Source organism: Puntigrus tetrazona, chromosome 1 (assembly GCF_018831695.1).
Source record: "Puntigrus tetrazona isolate hp1 chromosome 1, ASM1883169v1, whole genome shotgun sequence".
Taxonomy (NCBI): domain Eukaryota; kingdom Metazoa; phylum Chordata; class Actinopteri; order Cypriniformes; family Cyprinidae; genus Puntigrus; species Puntigrus tetrazona.
In genome coordinates, this window is record NC_056699.1 from 14,609,349 (window position 1) to 14,631,324 (window position 21,976).

At 35.9% G+C, this 21,976-nt stretch overlaps 2 protein-coding genes and 1 long non-coding RNA gene across 6 annotated transcripts; 2 read left to right on the forward strand and 1 right to left on the reverse strand.

Annotated features, from left to right (window-relative positions):
- The first annotated feature begins 895 nt into the window (after positions 1–895).
- npy2r (neuropeptide Y receptor Y2) lies at positions 896–3,329 on the forward strand. The gene is made up of 2 exons (XM_043247980.1): positions 896–1,443; positions 1,912–3,329. The coding sequence occupies exon 2, from the start codon at positions 1,942–1,944 to the stop codon at positions 3,058–3,060; it is 1,119 nt and encodes a 372-aa protein (XP_043103915.1). The 5' UTR covers positions 896–1,443; positions 1,912–1,941; the 3' UTR covers positions 3,061–3,329.
- Positions 3,330–5,965: 2,636 nt separating this feature from the next.
- map9 (microtubule-associated protein 9) lies at positions 5,966–13,881 on the reverse strand. Of its 4 annotated transcripts, XM_043251219.1 has the most exons (16): positions 13,749–13,852; positions 12,472–12,541; positions 11,512–11,555; positions 10,617–10,705; positions 10,362–10,461; positions 9,613–10,209; positions 9,200–9,399; positions 8,805–8,901; positions 8,675–8,730; positions 8,447–8,496; positions 8,069–8,225; positions 7,875–7,964; positions 7,628–7,789; positions 6,800–6,945; positions 6,434–6,569; positions 5,966–6,091 (listed from the first exon to the last, which is right to left on the reverse strand). In XM_043251219.1, the coding sequence occupies exons 4-16, from the start codon at positions 10,689–10,691 to the stop codon at positions 5,972–5,974; spliced, it is 1,986 nt and encodes a 661-aa protein (XP_043107154.1). In that variant the 5' UTR covers positions 10,692–10,705; positions 11,512–11,555; positions 12,472–12,541; positions 13,749–13,852; the 3' UTR covers positions 5,966–5,971. The 4 variants fall into 4 exon arrangements, with proteins under 4 accessions (XP_043107154.1, XP_043107153.1, XP_043107155.1 ...); XM_043251218.1 differs by lacking the exon at positions 12,472–12,541 and having other exon boundaries at positions 13,749–13,881; XM_043251220.1 differs by lacking the exons at positions 11,512–11,555; positions 12,472–12,541; positions 13,749–13,852 and adding an exon at positions 10,789–10,900 and having other exon boundaries at positions 9,613–10,206.
- LOC122353352 lies at positions 11,311–14,745 on the forward strand. The gene is made up of 3 exons (XR_006251986.1): positions 11,311–11,395; positions 13,792–13,839; positions 14,310–14,745. It is a non-coding gene; the product is annotated as an uncharacterized LOC122353352 (long non-coding RNA).
- Positions 14,746–21,976: the final 7,231 nt, after the last annotated feature.

The following is a 21,976-nucleotide window of genomic DNA, read 5'->3' on the forward strand; positions in this document are numbered from 1 at the left end:
TTAACCCCCGGGTTGCAAACAGCAGTCCATGTTGACTTTATCCTTAATCAATATGCTTTATGAAGCACAGCAGAACTCATTTAAAAGAGGGCGCCCTCCACTGTAAACGGCTTCAGAAAAACCTTCTCAAAAATCCATTGTACAATCAAATTCAAATTTTGTAACTGAGGCAATGGTGGACACGAATTGAAAAATGTTATGAATCACTCAGGATCACTTTTTTATTTAACTTGAGAGCATTTATAAATGATTGAGAGCATTTACAGTCTCCGTGCAGTTCTGCATGGTTGAGAATATTAATGATTGTGATTTTTTTTTAAAGCTGAATTATTGAATGCAGCAGTCTACATAATTGCTGTCTCACTTAAAAACAAAAACTAATGGACAAAAATTCTGAAGTCCATGCGCTTCTGCTTCTTACAGTGACCAGCCGGTTACGTCTATTAATAATAAAAGGTCCTTTATTTACTGTACAATCATTACTAATTATCATACTCTCAAAGCAATAAACACTACATGATGCTTACACAGCTGTACTCCATACAAGTGTAAGTTTTTTTAAAAATTATTATTTATGCATTGAACAACAAATGCAAAGCCAGGGACACAAAGGAGAGGGATTAAATAAAAAATACAATTAAATGAACCATACAAGCATAAATCTAAAACACAAGACAGGTGGGACGAGGCCGTCCTCACGTGACTAAAGACTAAACATCGCTGAAGGTAGTGCATGCGTTTAGTTCATTGTGTTTAAACTGAAGGTCTGGCCACAAAACGGGGAGATGCTTATCCTCAGTGTTGACCTTACATGTTCATGTCTACCTGCTGTGGATCAGGAGGACAGACAACCGTGCTTTTGTCTTAATGATTACATTTACTGACATCTGAAACCTCTTTGTACGTGTGCCATATGCAAAACGACAGCGCGAAAGAGCAGAGCAAACAATATCGTATGGGAATTACATTATTTATGAGTAGCCTAAATCAACTGTAAACTGCTGCAAATATCATAAACGGAACGCGATGTTATTTTCACGTCATCTTAAACCGTGACTTTAACATTATTAGCATCAGCAATATAAGCTAGACTAGTGCTTAAACGAGGCTGCTTTTAAAACTGCAACGTCAGTAACCTTTGACAGACTTATTTTACTATGGAACATGTTTTAACGTAATTACATAAACAATAAAACTGTAATCTGTTAGCGTTCATCTTTAAAGCTAGCTGCGGGTCATCGTGAAGTCCGATGTCAATCAGCAGTCTCGCGAGCGCTGCCGGGTCCGCGCGTGCAGAGACTCCAGCAGACGTCTCCCTCAGCGCATCGACTTCATTCCGACTTCTTGACGACCGTCGTCGAGTTAACCGTGATAAATGTGCTATGGATTCAGTCTTTTTTTCTCTTCTGCAAGACACGCACGTAACTTCACAAAATAAAGAAGGTAAGACACTTATATTACTTACATTACTATTTTTCCTCCTAAATTCGCTTTCTTCCTTTGTTTCTTTCTTTTTCCTCTGATCAACCCAAAGTTGTTTTTATGAAGTTTATAGCCATCTATATTTATTAGGGACCGCATGCTATTAGTGCAATACGTGCAGACGCGAAAATGTAAATAACCATATTCCGTACATAATAAATGCACACTCACTAAACATGTATTAATATAAAATATACACGTATCGAAAATATGCATGTATATGAAATAGTAAAACATACCACGCATTAAATCGACAGCGCGTGGCATAATTTGTCCTTCTTGAATATTTCTAATCTCTGATGACAAAAACAGGACATCCAGCGTTTCATCATTTATGAATAATGAAGTAATAATAATTAATTTTCTGTTTTGAATACAGTATACGTTTTAATCATGCGTGCTTTTTATTTACACTCGACTCTTTTCCAGAATAAGTGACTTAAGCGAACGAATGCTAACATGGATATAAGAACTGAAATGAACATATCTGAAGATGAAGTTCAGGCTGCAAACTGTTCTTCGCCAGCCACTCTCCAGGTCGACGGTGTCTTACTAGACGGTCTGGAAGACAGTACAAAACTGGTGGGTGTTCAGGTGATCCTGATTTTGGCTTACAGCACCATCATCGTCTTTGGAGTGACTGGGAACTCCTTGGTCATATATGTCGTGTACAAGTTTAAAAATTTACACACGGTGACTAACTATTTCATTGTCAACCTGGCGGTAGCAGACTTGTTGGTCAACACGTTGTGCCTGCCTTTCACTCTGATGTACACACTCTACGGAGAGTGGAAATTCGGACAGGTGATGTGTTACCTGTTACCATACGCACAAGGCTTAGCGGTCCACGTTTCGACCATCACACTCAACGTTATAGCTCTGGACAGATACCGCAGCATCGTCTACCACACGGAAACCAAGATGTCAAAAGACATGTGCGTGGTCGTCATCGTGATCACATGGGTGGCAAGCGCAATCATTGCCAGTCCTCTAGCTATCTTTCGTGAATACGTGACCTTTGACTTAACGCCTGACCAGACGATTCAAGGTTGCGCCGAGAAGTGGCCCGGGAGTAGTGCGGATGGGACCGTGTACAGCATCGCCATGTTTTTTCTACAGTACGGCCTACCGTTGTCAATCATTTCATTTGCATACACTCGGATCTGGAACAAACTGAGAAACCACGTCAGTCCCGGCGGCGGCCGTAGCGACCGCCATCAGCGGCGACAGAAAACGACAAAAATGCTGGTCGCTGTAGTTGTGGTCTTCACCGTTAGCTGGCTACCCTTTCACGCTTTTCAGCTTGCTGTGGATATCGATAGCAGTATATTGGAAATGAAAGACTTTAAATTGCTCTATACGGCTTTCCACATTGTGGCCATGTGCTCCACGTTCGCCAATCCCATCCTCTATGGTTGGATGAACAGGAACTATAGAAGATCTTTTATGGCTGTGTTCAAGTGCGGACGGTTAAACAAGGGAATGAGAAGGGTTTGTAGCAGCGAGACAGTAAGGGACAAATGTACACGTAATAAGCAAAGTACAATGGCGTTCACGCAAGAAAACACGTTGCTGTGAAGGCTGTTGGCTTTTTACAAAATGGGAACAAAATATGGAAAAAAATCCAAAAAGTCTACTGTAAAGAAGGATTGTATGTAAATCTAAAGACCGAATCCTCTGGTATTTAACAATTTTATGAGACATTTGTGGTGACTTTGTGACTAAACACTCAATTAGTTTGGGATATTGTATTTTTAATATGTATTTGGTAACTTGATGTTTAAAAAGAGTGAGGTATCTGGTGTTGAATATATTCTAGTGCTCGTGTCCTGTGAAAGTAAATGTCATTTTATGGAAAATGGTTCATTAAAAAGGTCACTCATCTTGTGAATGTGATTCAAACTATTGGAATAAAAGCATTTTCATTTAATTTATGTACAAAAAAAAAAGAAAAATACAACAATAAAATCTAAAAAGTATCTTAATTATACTAAAATAACAAGGGATTCAATAAACTACCAAAATAATATCTACAGTGCAATAAAGAGTGCTTTTTTGTTTGTTTGCTTTTTCAACCGATTAAAAAAAGCACTGTAGTTTTTTTCCCCACTAAAATGCACTTAAATTTATCATATTGGTGCCTTTAAAGCTGGTGTAAAATAAGTTTAGGAAAAGTATAAAAGGTTTATACAAAAATACTGTGTATGAATCAACCATTTTATTGGGCAGCGAGGCAGCAAGCCAGCTGCTTTCTGTTTCAGACACCCCATGTCTTGCACATAAATGGGTTACTCGGCCTCTAATACTTCACATTGTTCACAATAAGAGCTCTCACAAGCTACATGAAATATGGAACCATTTTGATTTCAAGGGTGAAGTTTTTTGTCTTTGTAAGCCGGAATGCTCTTAAAACAAATATTCTAATGAACAGCAGCAAGTCTATCTGGTGGCCGGTTGTTTCAACCTGTTCGCTACGGATATTCATTTCATATTACTGATCAATCAATCTTTAGAATTATAACATGATCAAATGACTGCATTATGAATCGAGCTTTTGTTTTTACATTTTACATTTGCCCATCATAAAACACTCAAGAAATACGGTTTACAAATGTAATTTATTCCATCAAGACCTACACTAATTCTGATAGCCACTGGCCCATGAAAGATCAATCTACTGACAGGAGTAGACAGATCAATAATTACTGAGCACAAGGGAACAACATAAAAATAGAATAAGAGGGTCTCCGAGTATTGATTCTGTCAATTACTGTCCGCTCTGTCTTTGAGTATCCAAAAAGCCACGACTATTATATCTACAATTTAATATTGAATTCCTGTCTCTGCACCAAATGATTTATCTATAGACATCATGCTGCATTAGGGATTTTATTTCAAGCAGATGGCTTTCAGCCTTAAAGCTTCAGGATATGTCTTTACCAATGGTGCCATCTCAGTCACTCCTTGCTTAACATGAGCTTAACATTAGTTCCTAGCACTACATTTTGCTCTATAGTGTTAAAATAATAGCACATTCAAAATAATCTTTTCGAAAAACTAGATGTAGATGAGTTAGTTTCTTTATCATATAGAATTCTCAGATATTTAGCCTTGCATCACTTCCTCGTGGATCCTCTGCATTGAAAGTGTGCTGTCAATACTTTTAGAAACAAAGGTACAAAAGCTGTGGCAGTACTTTTTCAAAAAGGTTTCAAAATAAGTGACACTTTTGTACCTTTATTTCTGAGAGTGAAGGAGGATCCAAACAGCTAACATAAGCTTGACAATAGTCCACAAGTAATCACCCAGTGAAAAGCTCTGTTTGTAATAAATTCATCATTAATAAGATGTTTTTAACTTCAGACCTTTGCTCTTAACCCATAATTAAGTCCTCTTTTCATAATTCCGTCTAAATCAGGAGAAATATACACACATATTAAGCACACTTTACAAGTGAAAACAATCCAATGCAAAACATAAAATTAACATTTTGTCCAGAAACTCCTTAAGGATGGATTTGTGCCTTACAAATATCTATATTTAAATTTCACAAGACATTCATTGATGGACTGGAGCGGTTTAGTGGATGTATTTTAATCAGCGCTTTCTGACGGCACCCATTCACTGCAGAGGATCCATTAAGCAAGTGATGTAATGCTACATTTCTCAAGGTTGTTCAAATGAAGAAACTCAGAAATTCATCTTAACTGGATGACCAGTGGCTGAAATATAGGTTGTTATCTATTATAGCTGGATGTTGATTAGTAGGGCAAAAGGTGCTGGTTGTTGAATCATTATAGCACCATTTGTGAACGTGATTACCTTTGGTGACAACCTTTAAAGGGAAATGGAGTTGGAGAAGTAATATTAGACACTGATGATGAACAACATATACTACCTGTCCTCCAACCAATACACTCGCATAGGTCATTTGTCTAAATCCCTGAAATCCCATCAGATGATCCCATCATTAAAAAATGTCTTAGTAAGAGAAAAAATGTTTTATCATTAAAATGCTGTCATTTATTATTGTGGAGGCAAAATTCAAAATGCAGTGCAATGCAATAATTGAGATCTGTACAAATGAAAGCCTTCAAAAGCGTGTTCTTTATTTGATACATTTAAAATCATTATTAGATGTTACTTCAGTCCAGTAAGTGTTCATACTGAAATATTACTTACAGTAATTCTTATGTTTACTTTATGAAAAGTTAAATGCTTTTAGACTTAAATTTGCTTTATATATATATATATTTTTTTAGAATTAGCAGTTTAGATAACAGAAGGCACATAGAATATTGTGTACATTATATTGTGTTCTTATCGTGTTGATCGTTTAAATGCTTTAGAAATCTGAATATCAAACATGATACAGTATAGGCTTTTAAAGGGTTACAGGGAATTTTATTTCTTTATGGCTTGAGTCTTTCTGAAATGCAGTTATATCCAACGTCAAAGAACAGGCTTAAAAATACAAATTAAATAACGCTCATTTTCCAAATGGTATAGTTTTATTAGGTGGGCTCCAGGGTGGAGGGGGCTCATCTTGAAGAATAGCCTGTATCCTCTTTTCATTTTGCTCTCTTTTTTGTTGAAACTCTTTTCTTTTCTGTAATAAAATGACCAGGACAACACAAATTCAACATCAATCTATCAAAGGAAAATAATCAAAAGATTTTGTTCACTGTATGCGGAAGCATTTGTTAGAATAATTATGATATGTATAATGTCAACAATTAATTGGCAAATGACGTTTTACAGGTGATTTAGTTCAATCTGTTACCCTAAGAGCAACTTCTAAGCATAAACAGAAACCTCGTGAATATGTATTTTATAAAAGGTTTTGACAGAGCAAATTGATACAATGTGATGTGATGTGATGTGATTGAGAAATAGAAGGTGAAACTCGAGGCAGGTTGTCTATCTGTTAACTAGAGCAGAAATTACATACCAGCCATTTCTCATACATCTCCAAGGCCATTTTTTCTTTTTCCTCCTTTTCATATTTCTCCTCCACTTCCTTTATCTTCTCTTTCCTGCGCTCTGCCCTTATCTTCTCTTCAATAACATCTTTCTTTTGGTCACTCCTGTAATACGTAAAGTAATTAAAAGTTAAATAAGTAATTAAAGTTCATTTCTAAACCACAGTGCACTTATTAATGCCAGTCTGCAACCTGAGGCTTTACAAAAAAGCACAGCACATTTAATCATTCATAAGTGATTGAGTGACTTGAGCATGACTGAACGTGTGCAATAAGTAACAATACAAAGAGCTATATAAGTGTTATGTATATATTTAAGAATGTATCGTTCTTACCATTCAGCGAATGCAGAGATAGAGTCCTTCTTCCTCTCTTCTTTCTCTTTGACCTGCTGTAGTTTCTGTCTTCTCTCAGTCTGTTTCTTTTGCCTTATTCTGTCTTTCAGGATACCATCATGCTCCTCTTTCCACTTCTCAAAAACCTGATTTTTAAAATGCATTTATGTGAAAGATGGCACCAAAATTGCATTTAGCAGTATATATTGTATCTATCTATATATATATATATATATATATATATATATATATATATACAAAAATGTATTTCAAATACAACTGACAATTTTTATATCATTAACCCTGATATGTCAGTAAATATGTAATATATTTAAACTACATTTTTATGATATAAATGCATGTTAAACAAATTAATTTTTACTAGGGTGTGATGATAGGTTTTGGCTTAGATTGATTTCTTTAACTTATAATTACTATAAGTACTATATAAGTACAAATATTTCAGTCTCTCAAATATTAATCAGTGGAGTCATGAATCCTGCAATGCATGATGGTAATAAATAATCAAGCATTAGTAAAATCTTTAGTTTGAGATAAGAAGTGTGTCACACTGCAAGACATTTCAGCTTCTAACTGCTTCCTCCTAAGATATACTGTACATAACAGAAAAAAACTAATGATAGCCTAAAGACTGCATAACTGAAAGACATCAGAATAAAAGACATGACAGTTCTGTATGGCTAAAATGCTGAATATAAAATGCACTGAAAGCAGAGATACCGCTATAATAACATAACTGCAAGTGAGAAACCCAATACCTCCACAACTGTGTGTTATACAATAATTACCAATAAAAAAAATACTGACCTGTTTTGCGGTTTCCTTTTTTTCGTGCTTTTTATCCATTTCCATTTGTTGTTGCTTGACTGCCTCCTGCTTTTCTTTGACGTTTTTTTTGATGACTTCACTTTTTTTCTCTTTCCAGGCATCATAAGAAGCCTTTGCATCTGCAATTTTAGCAAGCCTTTCCTAAAAGATAAACCATATACATTTAATAAATAATTCCAGGACTGCGGTCACTAAAGAATTCAATAAAGCATTTCATTTATCTTACCTCTTGCATCCTCTCCTCTTTAGATTTCTCTTCCTGCTTTTTTGCCTTCCTTGTTATTTTTAAAGTTTCTTCTTTCTTTTTTAGCCATTCCTTTTTAGATACATTAAAAGGGTGTCATAATAAATCATAGGTCAGTCTCCTTGACATAACTTGTTAAATAAAATCTTATGGTTACAGTAAACGGTTCGTCTAACCTGATACACAGCAGCTCTTAGTGAATCTGCTGCTTCTGGAAGCAGTTGGGTCTCCTGAGTCCTCTGATCCAAAACCTTCAATGTTCCCAGGTATTTAGACTCCGCTGTATATGAGCTCTTGGATTTTCTGGCACTGGATGAGCGAGAGCTTGAAGGTCTAATGTCCAGAAGATATTGTTTTTGATGTTTGATGTTAAAATAATCAACAAGCATACCGTTGACCAAGTAAAAAAGGCTTAACTTGAGAAAATAATTAACAGAAGCATTAACAAATGCATAAACATGATCAAATGGAACATGATATTACGCTTTAAAGAGGTGAGACTTTGTGCCCCACATACACATATACAGCATAAGGTACTAAACTACTTCACTAACCTGTCCGTTGATTTCCTAGACATTCGGTCTAGATCACCCTGGGAAATCTCCTGATTGGAAGACAGATTTCATTAGGAATTACATTAGCATTTAAATTTGACAAGGCATTTAATTGACCTTAATTTGTAGGGCACTGCTTCTATTAGTAACATGTTTCAGAATGCGTTTAATGCTGACACAAGACGCCATTTTAGAAAACCAAATATTCGACTTTTAATCTAAACTTACATGCTTCTCTTCAAAAGATGTTGAGTAATTTCTCTCTTTGCTCTCTTCTGTGGCGGCTAGAATGAAAACGACATCTCACTATTACCATCTTACTAACATTAAAACAGCCTAAATTCATTTCCACACATACCACTGCCCACAGTGTCCGGAAACTGGAATATTTGCTCTGCTGTTGAAGAAGACTGTGTCTTGGACTTTTCCGACATCGCCTGGTCCTCATCTGGACTCTGTAGTAAACATAAGGTTAAACAAAACAAGAGTCTTTCAAAGCATCTCCTGGATTTACGACTGCTGGGAGATAGAAAATAACAACAGATTCTACACGAGCGGCTATACAGCTATACAGCTATAGTGTACAGTTCTTAAAATGTGTGTAAAGAATGTTAAATGTTCTACATAAAACATGGGTACAAATTGCTTTTTAATACTGTATATGGCTCCACTTAAGTTATATTTGTCATAAAAAGTAACATCTCCAAGCCTGGGTTTTAGCATTTGTCTTTTTTGTTAGTATGACGCTCTCACCAGAACGCTGTCATTGGTAGAGGTTTGACTCTTCTCAGTAGAGAATGTGTTGGAGAGGGCTATAGACATAGAGGATGTGGCTGTTCTGCTGCAGGCAGTGGTCTCTGCTTGTGTTTCCTCTTCTAACTGACCAGTGTCACACGTGTTTGCTGTCCTCTGCCTGGGTTTGGGTCTGGGTGACGTGTCTTGAGCAAGACAACCTGTTTACATTAAAGAAAGCGTATTTTAGTTTCTGAATAAAAATCAACTCCAGTTTCTGGAGACCTTTCAGAAGCGAATACTTTAAATAAGAACATAGTCACTTGAGTGCAAAAGTTAAAATTCAACATATAGATAGAAAGAAAATAGTAGTATTACTGGTAACTTGTAAAGATCAAAGACCTTAATAGCACACATGCAAAGACTGCCCTGACCTGTAGGGAGTTTTGGTTTAACACTTCTCTCCCTGGGTTGAGGAACGGGCAGTTCACCATCTTTACCAGTCATTTGGTTATGCTCATTTTTTTCTGAAGGCAAAGGCAATGGACTGTCCCACTGTGAGCCATCTGATGTAAGAGGGACGGACGACTCCCATTGGCTATTCTCCGAGTTTAGAGGCAACGGAGATTCTGACAGGCTCTTCCTCAGCTTTGTTATTGATTTTAACTGTTCTTCCTTCTGGAGTAAACTGGATCCTGGTTGAAACTTGTCAGATAGGGAGGAAAAGGAGGAATCTGACTGTTGGTTTTTCTCTGGAGCGTGAGAATTGCTTGAACTTTGAGAGGTATGCCTGGACTGGGTGAAATGGAGAGAACTAGGCTGGTCGTCTGCACTTCCTGTGCTGTTCAGCTGATCAAAGTGCACAGGAGAGCTGGTTCTTTTGGTTTTCACAAAAGACACTTTTTTGGGTTTGACATTTTCCTCTTCGTCATCTGAAAGCTTGAAATCGTTGATTTTGCCTTTCGTCTTTCCAGCTTTAAATCTCTCTTTCTTCTGTTTTTGGGTCTTAAGGAGTTTGTTAAGTATGTCTGCTGAATTCAGATATAAAGGAAATGAACAATAAGAAAAACTGAATTACAAACATTGTTAAAAGAAAACAAACTGATTCAACATACGGTCTCTAGCTCTGAGTATCCCAGCAGTAGCCTATACAGTGCGATTAACATATTTTAGATAAACCTACCGTCATCATCACTATCTTTACCATCTTCATCATCATCGTCAAAGTCATCAGAGTAACTGTGCCTGTTAGCTCTAGCAGACACAGCTTTCTTCAGCTCATCCTGAAATTCAACAACATGCGGGTGTCACAGTATTTTCGCGTCCAATTCTAATCGTGCTACAACTGAATAGAATAGACACGCAGCCCCCTAGGCCTTGAGACGGAAACTGAAGAAAATTTTAACGTTGGAGCACACTAACGAGTTGACACTAATACCTGAAAAGTTGTTCTTCTGGATGTTTTAGGGCTTTTCGTATATGCAAGCGTTGTAGAAAAAGGCTCGTCGTCCATCTCATCAAACACACCTTTTAAATACGATAATGCAATTATTCAAACAAACATGCTCGTTTACGACATATCATCTATCGTTCAGACGATTAATACCCACCCTAGCTTCAAAACAAATGATCAGTAGCAAGCGCTGCTCAGGTCATCTTAGACGCCATTTGTTTACGCGAGTTACCAAAGCAACTACCGGGTAAGAACGTACCGATCCTACTATGACGACGGCTTGACGTGGTGACGTCGCTTGCTGTAGCGTACTACGGCAGACGCTGTTTACGTCAAATGCCGTAAGCTTTGCCAGTTTATTTGAATCTTAAAAACAGAACAGCTCGCGTTTAAGAGAGACTTTGAACCTTCTTTTGTTTAAAGAAACTCCATATGAAAACATAAGGTGCTGGAAGGGTAGGTTATTATTTGGTTCTGTTGTTGTCAAATATTCGATTATTTATGCCTGTCCTGTTTAACGGATTAATCAAAATGAATTCCTATCGATTTGTCTTAAAGCATCTTAAGGACAGTATTCTACTAATTATAAAGATATTTAAACAAAATAAAAAAAGAAACATGGACAATCCTGTTCAAAAGTTTCTTATCTTAGTCTTTTGTTATAATTGTGTATTAGTCCCAAAATCGTATCTGATAGGTTAAAAAAAAAGGTGCAGGACCTGGAAGATACTTAACAGTGGGCAGAACTGCAGACAAACATCCAGGTAACAAACAGTTACTTTGTTTTTCACATTGATTAAGATAAACATGTACCATATTGATATAAAAAGTAAGAAAATATATTCCATTTGTTGTTATCTACAACATGAAGTGCACTGACCTTGATATTACACCAGGGTTTGCCAAGCTGAGTTCGTGAAGGACCTGTAGAGGGCGTAATTAAATAAATCATCAATTAAAACTATTTTCAAATCAATCAAAATAAAACACTTTCTGATTTTTTTCAACTGCATGTCATGTGACCATACCATGCATCAGAGAACCATGAATATACAAATGTGATTGTTAATTTAGAAAATATTTATTTTAAAATTGCAGGGGACCCTCAAATAAAAATATATTTGGTGAAAGCGGATGAATTTGTATTATTTATTTATTTATTTATTTAATGTGTGTTTATTTTTAATGTGTTTGAAAGAGAAATGCTTTCCAAAGTAATTTGTGGTATAATAATCTCTTGAGTGATATTTCAAATAAAAGTTAAAGTGTTCATCAGTAGCGGATTACTGAAAATAAATAATGTGTAAATAATATGTAATCTAGTATGTATAAATGTTCTGTAGCATATAGAAGCACATTTACACCACTGAATAAAAAATTACAAAAAGGTTATCGCGACTTTTTATCTCACAATTCAAAATTGTATGATATAGAGTCAGAATTTCGAGATATAAAGTCAGAATTGTGAAATATAAATTCTGAGACAAAAATCTGAATTATGCGATTAAAAAGTCGCAATAACGTTTTTACATTTTTTATTCAGTGGCAGAAACAGGCTTCCATAGTAGTGTGATTACAAGTATTTTAAAATGTAATTTAATCTAATGACGAGTACATTATTTTTTAAAATCTGAGAACGTAATCCAAGTTACATGTAATCAATTACCACCCAGCTCTGAAGGTAGGACAGGCAGCTTTGAAAAGATCCCCGTTCTCCCTGAACATCACTTTCCAAAGCCACTTCAAAACAGATGGACTTGAACAGGCAAATCATAGGCTAACCAGTGGCACGAAGAAAGACCGGGATGATAGAGGATTGAATTAAATGCTGACAGATTACCTTGCGTCTCATAGAGCAGCCTGTCGTAGCCCTAGGACCAAGGGATATGACTCAACGAACAGTCCTACGCCTTCCATACAGATCATATAAATACATAAAAAAACATTTAGATCACTTAACTTAGTGATGACTTCGTGAGGAGACTTTCAAATTATCTGCCCTACCTTATAGTGGGCTTATGTGAATGCATAAACTTGAACGTTGTGTAAATTTAGCCATTTAGCTATTTTATATTGAGTACTTTATGTAAACTCCTATTATGCATAGCTTAGGCAAATAGCTTTACCTTTTTTTCACTATCATATAATACATACGTATCATATAATTATTACAAGCTAACCGGCGTTAGTATTGAACACTCGCTGGTTATGCACTTGCTTAAATATTGATATTGGATCATTTTTTATCAAAAAAAAAAAAAAAGGTACAACTGCAGCTTTAATGAATTGTTGTCTGGCTAGGGGCTCCATGCCAGCTCATCTCAAACATGCTACAGCGCAGCCTTTATTTGCAGCGCTATCTAATTTTAGACTGACCTCAAAACTCCTTTTTAAGTCATAGAAACGATTGTTTATTACAAATAAAATGTTTTTTAAATTCCAAACATTTTTAGGAGAAAATTCTGTGCTGGAAGTTTTTCAGTCAGGTTTTAGGGCTCCACAGCACTGCACTTTCAAAGGTTCACAATGATATTGTAATAAGTCTTCGGCTATGTTAGTGTTATTAGACCTGAGTGCTGCGTTTGATACTGTGGATCACAACTTTTTGATATCTGTACTGGAACACCTTGCAGGAGTACAAGGGATGGCCCTCCAGTGGTTTAAAGTTTTGCAGTTAAAGTTTGGGGATTGTCTGTGGACTGATGTTTCTCGAGGGTCCATTCTTGCTCCCTTTTGTTTTTGTTGTATATGCTGCCTTTGGGATCCATTTTTATTAAACAGGTTTGTATGCCTTTTCGTAAGAATGATAAGAAAGCTCTAACTTCGCTTCTAAACCGCTAGAGGGACACAAAAAGCCAGGTGTATGTACATTTTGTGAAATTTAATGATAACAAAAATAGAAAGGATTATTTTATTTGGACAAAGCTGAACATTTGTCCTCTGTAAATGCAAATTTGGGTTCTCTGACTGCATACAACAAAGTAGCTGTAAAAATGTGGGGGTTTGGTTTGACAGAGAACTCAAATTTGATAAGCAAATAAACAATGTTGTTAAATCATGCTTGTTCTTTTTTTTATCTGAGACTTCTAGCTAAAGTAAAGACTTTCTGTTGCTGACCTTGAGAAACGTATCCATGCCTTTTCTCATTTTCTGTATCTAGGAGTTAAGCAGGCAGTCAGTCCAGAAGGCAGCTGAGAAGCACACTCAGGTACAAGCATATGTTGCCGGTTCATTTTAGAATAGAATACAAACGTTTCGTTTTTTTTTTTTTAAATCCATAAAAGGGATGCCTCCAACATTTCTTATATCCTTAGCGAATCGCCACACTTATAGTAGATCCCTGAAGTCTTATGATCCGCAACTTTTAACAATCCCCAGATCCAGACTAAACCTAAGGGTGATCGTTCTTTCTTACTTACTATAGTTTTTTAAGTCGTTGTTAAAAACATACTTATTAGCTCAAGCTTTTAACTGCTGCTGTCTCTTGTGTCTTTTTTGTGTGATTGTGATTTCATTGTATATTTATGAGATTTTTTTTTTTTTATCTCTACCCTTGTAAAGAACCTTGTGCAACAATGGTTGTATCAATGTGTGCTCTAGAAATAAAAAACAAATGACCTGTTGCACAATTTTCTTGTTTGTGCTTAAGTCTGGCTGGGTGCCTCTTTGTCATTTCAGGACCAATTGCTGAATATTACTGAAAATGTAATACCATTCATACCCACCAGTGGGAGGTAGACATCTTCAAATGCTGCTTCAGTGGGCATAAACATCTGCATCTGTGAGCTAACTCATCAAGGTCATGGACAGAGGAACTGCAGGGACAGTAGGGTCATCTTTGTGTCTTGTAATTGTTTTGTTACATCTCAGGGTTCTTTTAATCACTGAAATACAACAGAAATGAAAAAGCTTTTCTTGCAGTTGTTAATGTTAATCATCAGCGCATTATTCTGGATTAAATAATCAGATTCCAAAAAATCCTATGGTGTCATACATTTAGCTTTGAATATGCCATTTGCTTTTTTCTTTAAATTTTTAAGGGGAAAAGCACCTCTCAAGCAATTAGATTTGTTTTAACTGTATTGTTTAATCTAATGCAGAGATTAACAATTGTTCTTTTGTCTGTTAAACCCCTTAAAATAAAATATTCACTTGAAATATCTTGAAATAAAAATGTATCATTTTATAATGTTGGTTAATGGTCACACACACACACACACTTCATACATTTTTTTTGAAATTTTTACAATTACAGTGTACTTGCTGTACACACACACACACACACACACACACACACACACACACACACACACACACACACACACACACATATATATATAATGAGCTTAAATATATTTATAATGAGCTTAATTAAAATGTATTTTAAATGAAATAACCCAGACATTGTACTATTTTCTTTATGTAATTTGTAGGTAATCTGCTCAGTTCTGTCAGTCCGGTTTTTGTTTTGCTGCAAAAAAAACACCAATAGAAAAAAGATAATGGCCTTGCAGAAAACAGGAAAACATTTTCTTAAACACAATAATCCCTTTATTAATACAGCGCAGTGTTCTTTTCTTACGGTGCATGTTTATCTGTCACACAAAAAGCAATGCGATCTTTCCAGACACATTTTCCAGTTCATGTTTCTCTTCTTGTATATTTTTTAACAACCTGCAAGCACCACAAATGTCTTCTTAACAAGATCTTGACCTCTGTGTGACACTACCTATCTCTCCATCACATTCTTTTCTTCTCTGTTCATTTCCTTTGGGCCTTTTTTTTTTTGGAGAAGAATTGTCTGTGATTATTCACAACACTCTCGTCAGCTGTGTTTTGACAGCAGCTGTTTATATCACTTCCATGAGCTGTATTGTAGTCACGACAGCTCTCTGAGAGTTTAGGATGTTAATATACATGACAATGTCCTTCTCAGCGTAACAAATTTGCTATGCTGCTGCGGCACTTGCTTCTGAAAAAACATCCAATCCAGAAATAACATATATATATATGAAATAACCCCCACATATAACATCATTTAAATCACTCTCTAGCAGCTCTGTACAGGTTCTGCAGTGTGACGCAACTGCTACAGCAAACACTGCTGGTTATTTGAATCTTGAGCAGCAAGCTCATTGGCTGTTGATACGGAAAGAAACCAATCAGCTGTTTGATAGGTTCTACCTCAATCTGACATAATGACACATCAGCCTGCTGAATGAGCTGGTATTACTTCATACTGACATCCAATAATACATCATTAACATTAATACATTTATATTAATAAAGTTCATGTGTCCAAGACAGCTGTAGATTAGACCTGTATATACATATTAATTTTAAATGTATATTAAAATTTATCAAAGGCCCATGTAAAATAATGCAAGTCAAATCACTTGACAATGTCACAATTTTGGAAAAATAGTCTTATATTTCAGGTTTAACACAAGTTAAGCTTAAACTGGCAACAATTATGACATGTTGATTTTCACGATAAAAATAAATGTTAATCAGTCCCTAAAAAATAGAAATATGGGTTACAGTGAGTTGCTTACAATGTTATGCTAAAATGTTAATATTTTATTAATATTAATGAACACATTAATAATAATGGTAATTATTGTTTGCTTGTTTCTATACAGTCTGTGTGTGTCTGCTATTGGACCTAAGGTAGAACCGAACTTTGACAAATTGCTAAATAAAATGATTTACGTTTCAATAACATGCTTATTAACATTTTTTGTATGAAAACATAGTATTTTACGTCTTTGTTGCAATGGTAATGTCCCGTACACCAAAAACTAAATATAAAATAATATAATCAGCTACGCCTTTTTAAAGAGAATAGCGAATATAATGTAAGTGCTTTTTTAAATTCTAAACTGCGCATTTATGTTCTTAAATAAGATAAATGTGTGGTACGCAATACACTGCAAAATCTCCTGATTAAACTAAACTTTTATATTGAACCTGGAATATCTTTCAGCTTATTTGCACTAAAGTGCATAGAGAATGGCTGTGTATTGCTATTCTGTAATCATTTTTATATGGAGGGTAAAGTGCATGTACGGAGGAGCATCAGTGGCCCAAGGCACCGTAGAGGAAACCCACTTACCCCATCTACTTACTCTGGCAGCTGTGCCCATCAGCTGTTACACAAAGATAAAAAAATCTGTTATGCAATATCTGAATCTTATATCAGCCTCAACCTGTCCTCCAATAATTCCTTTATGTCTTTGTACTGGTTTGTTATTGGTATTGAGGTTTTTTTTTTTTAACTGTAGAAGAATATTTTTTCAGTATCCTTTATAAACATGATATCTGTTTGCATGTTCTGGTTAAGTGTAATAGTAAAATGATGTGTACAAAAAAACTCTTTTGACCTCGGAAACATTTGAAAAATAATCAAGCAATAGCAGTGCGGACCGGCAAAATACCACACATACATTTTTACAATTCAGCAATAGATTTCTGTCTGAACAATGTGATTTCATGATAATGTGTATGTATTTTACGTACTTGTATGTGGTTCTATAAAGTAGTTTTTAGAGTCACTAAAACAAACAAAACTGAGATATTTTCATCTAAACTTACAAGTACTTTTTTCAGCATTTAAACGTAAAAAAGAGACATATTGACAACACATACAAATTTATATTAAAATAGTTTTATTGTTTAAAATGATTCTGTTCATGATTTCTGCTGCCAGCTTTGTACGTTTTTGATGTTGAAGAAGGTACTGGTTGTCAAGTGTAATAGATTTCAGTGTAACCAAGTAGGTTACTTTTACAGTTAAAACTTGGAAAAATGTTAAATGTTCCAGCTGCATGCTGCAACAAATGTAGAGGTTTCTTATTAAGAGGAAGCTACTTTTTAAATGTCTGTGGTTTGTTTGAGTTTTTGAGCTGCTTGCTGGTTTGTGTCAAACAGAAAAAGGGGGGTTATGGGGAAAGATCAGGTCGCTGAAAGATGCCTTAAAGCACCAACAAAGCCTGAATGGTTTTTGTCAATGAAATCTAAAGCTATAAATAATACTGGTCCTGCAGATGGAGAGAAAAGGAAATGGACAATAAAATGGAATTCAGTATATCAACGATAAACGAACTGTTAAAACTATTTCTGGATTTCTGGTGTTCTGTCTGTAGTCTGCTTTAAAGGGTTACTCTGCCCTATAATGAAAATGTTGTCATTAATCACATGTTGTTCCAAACTTGTAAAAGCATCGTCCGTCCTTGGAACACAATTTAAGATACTTTGGATGAAAACCGGGAGGCTTGTCAAGGTCTAGAAAGGTACGAAAGATATCAGTTGAATTTGGCACCATTATGTCACTGTAGGGCCATTTTGTAGAGCATCCGCTGGACACACATACGTTCTTCTGTGTCAGTTTGTTAGCATTCAAATCAAAGCTCAAATAGACTAATCTTTTTAGGGTTTGGAACGACATGGGGGTAAGTGATAATTGACAACATTTTCATTTTGGGGTGGAGTATCCCTTTAACATAGAGTTACAAATTATAAGTGATGTCTAATGTTGTTGTCACATCTCTAGACTTTTTGTTATTGTTTTTGTCTTGAGCCACGTGTCATCTGTGCCCTGCCTTCCCTTCGTGTTTAGTTGTTTAATTGTCTGCAGCCGTGTCTTGTTAATTGAGTTAATTTCCTCGCATATTTAGTCCTGTGTGTTCTCAGTTCACGTTGTCCGATCGTTAAAGTCATTGATGTCCTTGAAGTCATTGAAGTCCGTAAAGTCTCTACGTTTGATTTTGTCCTGCCTTTTGTATGTTTATTTTGCAAGTTAAAGAATTAAATCGGTTTAAGTTTTTTGTATCTCGAGTCCCGAGTCCTTTCCGAGAAATCACGGAAATCGTGACAGTTGTAAATGTCAATAATAAGGTCTTCTGTTTTCAAATTTGTGATTTATTATATTGTTGGTCATATTTGTTTGCTTGGTCGGTGTCATTTTTTTGCTATTGTGGGATGTAAGTTTTCTCTTTCTGCTGGTCTCTTATTTCATGTAATACGAAATATTTTGTATTGAACTCTAAATTCTAGTTTGCGTCACATTAACACATCTAATAAAACGACCCAGTAAAAATTACATTTGAATGTTTTTATATTGATGGGTTTCGCAAGAGAGTAGGTCTGAAAGTATCAGAGATCATTAAAATAAACATTGCGACAGATTATTAGCAATTATCCAGTCAGGACACACATTTTTCAGCTCCAGGCTCCGTAAAAGGAACTGCCACTTTATTAAATTCCGTCTCAAAATATTTGAAATTATTTGCAGTGATTAGCAATTAGACTTTGCTACTATGGTGATTTTCTAACCACTTTACCTGTCTTCACCTGCTCCCTACTGCGCAACATGCAGCGATACGCTGAGTTTACTGAATTCATCAGTGGTGACACGCTCCCAGCGGTCTTGCCATTTATAAATGGTAATTTCTAAAGAGATAAAGCGAATCCGGCCTGGGCAGATTGAGGATTCATCAAACGACACTGACTAGAATATAAATGTACTTACTGCATGCAGAGTAGATATCAGTGGCAATTTGTCCACAGCTTTTAGAGCAGTGGTTCTTTACTCCAGTCACACTTTTGTACGCTTCGTTTGGTATGCCTTATTTAACACGCTTGATTCAGGTCATCACCTCGTTAGAAGACAGCTCCGTGAACTCAAATGAGTGTGTCAGATAAGAGAGACAGAGCAGTAGGTCCCCGGGAACCAGAGTACATGCCTCTCGATTGCTATGTCGTCGCTTGAACCCAATTTAGACCAGTGGTTTTCAGCCATGTTCACGGAGCACCCAGCAATCGACATTTTGCATGTCTTCTCAATCAAACACAACGCTGTCAGCGCATTATTAGAAACTCTTAAGACCTGAAATGTGAAAGACGGGAAACATTCGAAAGATGTGGGCCCTAGGATTCAACGCCCGAACCTAAACATTTTGAGCGACACGCAAATTGCTGTTTAGAACAAGTTCAGTGAAAATGCATCCTTTACTTATCATCATCCAAACCCATGAAACCCAGGTTAATCTTTGAAACATGAACTAATGAAATATTGAGTTGAGTGGTTTTAAACCAAGTATTATGAGGAGATATGATCACTTTATACAATGAATGCATCTTGCGTTGGCATAAATTCATAGTGATCAATGTGCCATTAGTTGTAAAGTTTTAATAATCAATTTAATTTAACAAAGTAACCGCCACGATTATAACAATACTGATGAAGACCAGTATAGCTGGAATTTTTCTGGTTGATTAACCTTAAAAGATTAACAGCCAATCAAAATTCAAAACTTTGCATGCTTAAACAATCTTACCATTCATCGGTGTGGGTGCTATATAGCCTATAATTAGATTTATAGTCATTGTTTCATTGGTTGCAGATATTCTAACACTTACTGTAACTTCCCGTGAAAGTTATTTATAAGGCACCCGATGTCACATCAAGCCTTTTTCAGATGGTTGTTCTGCTGTGAAAAGAGACAGAATTATGTCAGTGTGTCTGTCAGTCTCACACTCGACATGTAATTTTAGTTTTGATATGCGTCTGTGTTACGGAATAGAGAAAATGATTGCATTTTCAAAAATCGGTTTGTAATAGTCACTTCACCGGAAGATTTTTTTTACTGACGCAAACATCTACCACGAAATATTCTGTTTTCTGATGCCTCATACAGCTACTGCAAGCTTTTGCTCTTGAGGTGCATTCAGCTGACAAATCCAATTTCCTCTCTAAAAACACAAAAACAGATAAACTTAAATATTTTTCTCCTCCACGGCTCTCCTCACGACCATATGGCACCTCGCGGCTTGCTGGACAAACACTCGTCTGTATTTGTGCTTCTAGAGACAGCTGTGTCCACACATAGACTCGGACCGTCGTGTTTTTTTCTCTCCTGATGTGCCGCCGTGGATCTCAGGTTGCTATTTGGATGTGTAGTTGTCACTCTCCGTGTGGTTCCCTTTGCCCTTCTCCTCCAAGTAAACACAGCATCAGTGCTCCAGTCTTAAAAGGTCTGGTCATGGGCTGAACGCTGTGGGAAACCTAAGGTTGTTTATCGTGGCTACCTTTTAAGAGCAGAGGCTGGCAGCCGTGGGCCTTTTTTTTGTAAACAGATGACGTGGGGTTGTAACATGGTGAAACGAAACTGTAATAAATCCCTCTTCTATATGTGTAAATATGCCATGGCATAGTAACAGCAGCACTTTACCTTTGTAAAAGGGGGAATTAGCTTACACGAGGTTTGGTTTATGTTTGGAATGTGTTGCGACTCATAAATGGTGCCTACATGTAGCTGATTTGTTAGGGGGAAATGTGTGGTAAAGTAAGCATCATCTGATATATTGATATTCCTCTTCACTGCTTAGTACATTCTTCCATTCTGAGCTCAGGACGACCATATTAGGAGCCAAATGAAACAATGCGGTTTATTCCTTTGTTTAAACTTTGCTTAATTTATTAGAAAAACACTGGATGGTAACTTGGAGGTGTCAATTTGTTTTAGCTGGCCTGGGAAAAAAAGAACATAAAAGATTGGCTCATTTGCTAACATCTAAATTAATTGGCCTTATTCAAGTCAACAGTTTTATTTAAAGGGATAGTTCATCCCCCAAAAAACAAATACACTCACCCTAATGTTGTTCCAAGCCTGTATACATTCATTTTCTTCTGCTAAACACAACAGAAAAAAAAGATAATTGTTTGTAGTCATTGCCATTGGTTTATGAAGTTGATGATTTTACAATTGCATAATCAAAATTGTTTTTCTAATTCATGTTCTGGACCCATGTTTCATTTTGTTATTTGTTAATAACACTTCTATTACTGTATTACAGTGTTTAATAATTGCTGTCAATATTACACAATCGTTCATTAATGTTAATTCAAAGTGCATTAACTAATGCTAAAAATGTATTAGTAAATGCTGAAATTAAAATGAACGAGGAATAATAAATGCTGTAGAAGTATTGTTTAGCATAGTTCAAGTGAACTAATGTAGTTAATAGCGTTAATAACTAATGAACCTTATTGTTTTTTTTCCTGTTGCAGGGTTTTATTAAGAAGGCCGAAAGATGGAGAAAGAGCCACTCTGGTCCCTTTTCTCAGCTCTTTCTATTATTTAAGCTTTTAAATGTGTTTGTGATGTTTCAACATGAGGATGCTCTAGAGGAATGTTTCCTGTGGTGCTCACTGCCAAGTGCCCTCACGTTATTTTCTGGGCTTGCAGCTATGCTGTAAAATTGCATTTTTTGAAGTTGGAAGCAAAACAAAGATCCTTGTAATTTTGCAAGAAAAAAAGCTATTCGAGTCATTATTTAAAATC

Excerpts from the sequence above, each read along its gene's own strand:
- npy2r (XM_043247980.1), top strand. The coding sequence starts at position 1,942 with ATGGATATAAGAACTGAAATGAACATATCTGAAGATGAAGTTCAGGCT.
- map9 (XM_043251218.1), bottom strand. The coding sequence starts at position 10,691 with ATGGACGACGAGCCTTTTTCTACAACGCTTGCATATACGAAAAGCCCT. Across the intron at positions 6,946-7,627 it reads AAAAGGAAACCGCAAAACAG|GTTTTTGAGAAGTGGAAAGA; the intron begins GTCAGTATTTTT and ends TTTAAAAATCAG. Across the intron at positions 6,570-6,799 it reads ATCTCTGCATTCGCTGAATG|GAGTGACCAAAAGAAAGATG; the intron begins GTAAGAACGATA and ends TACGTATTACAG.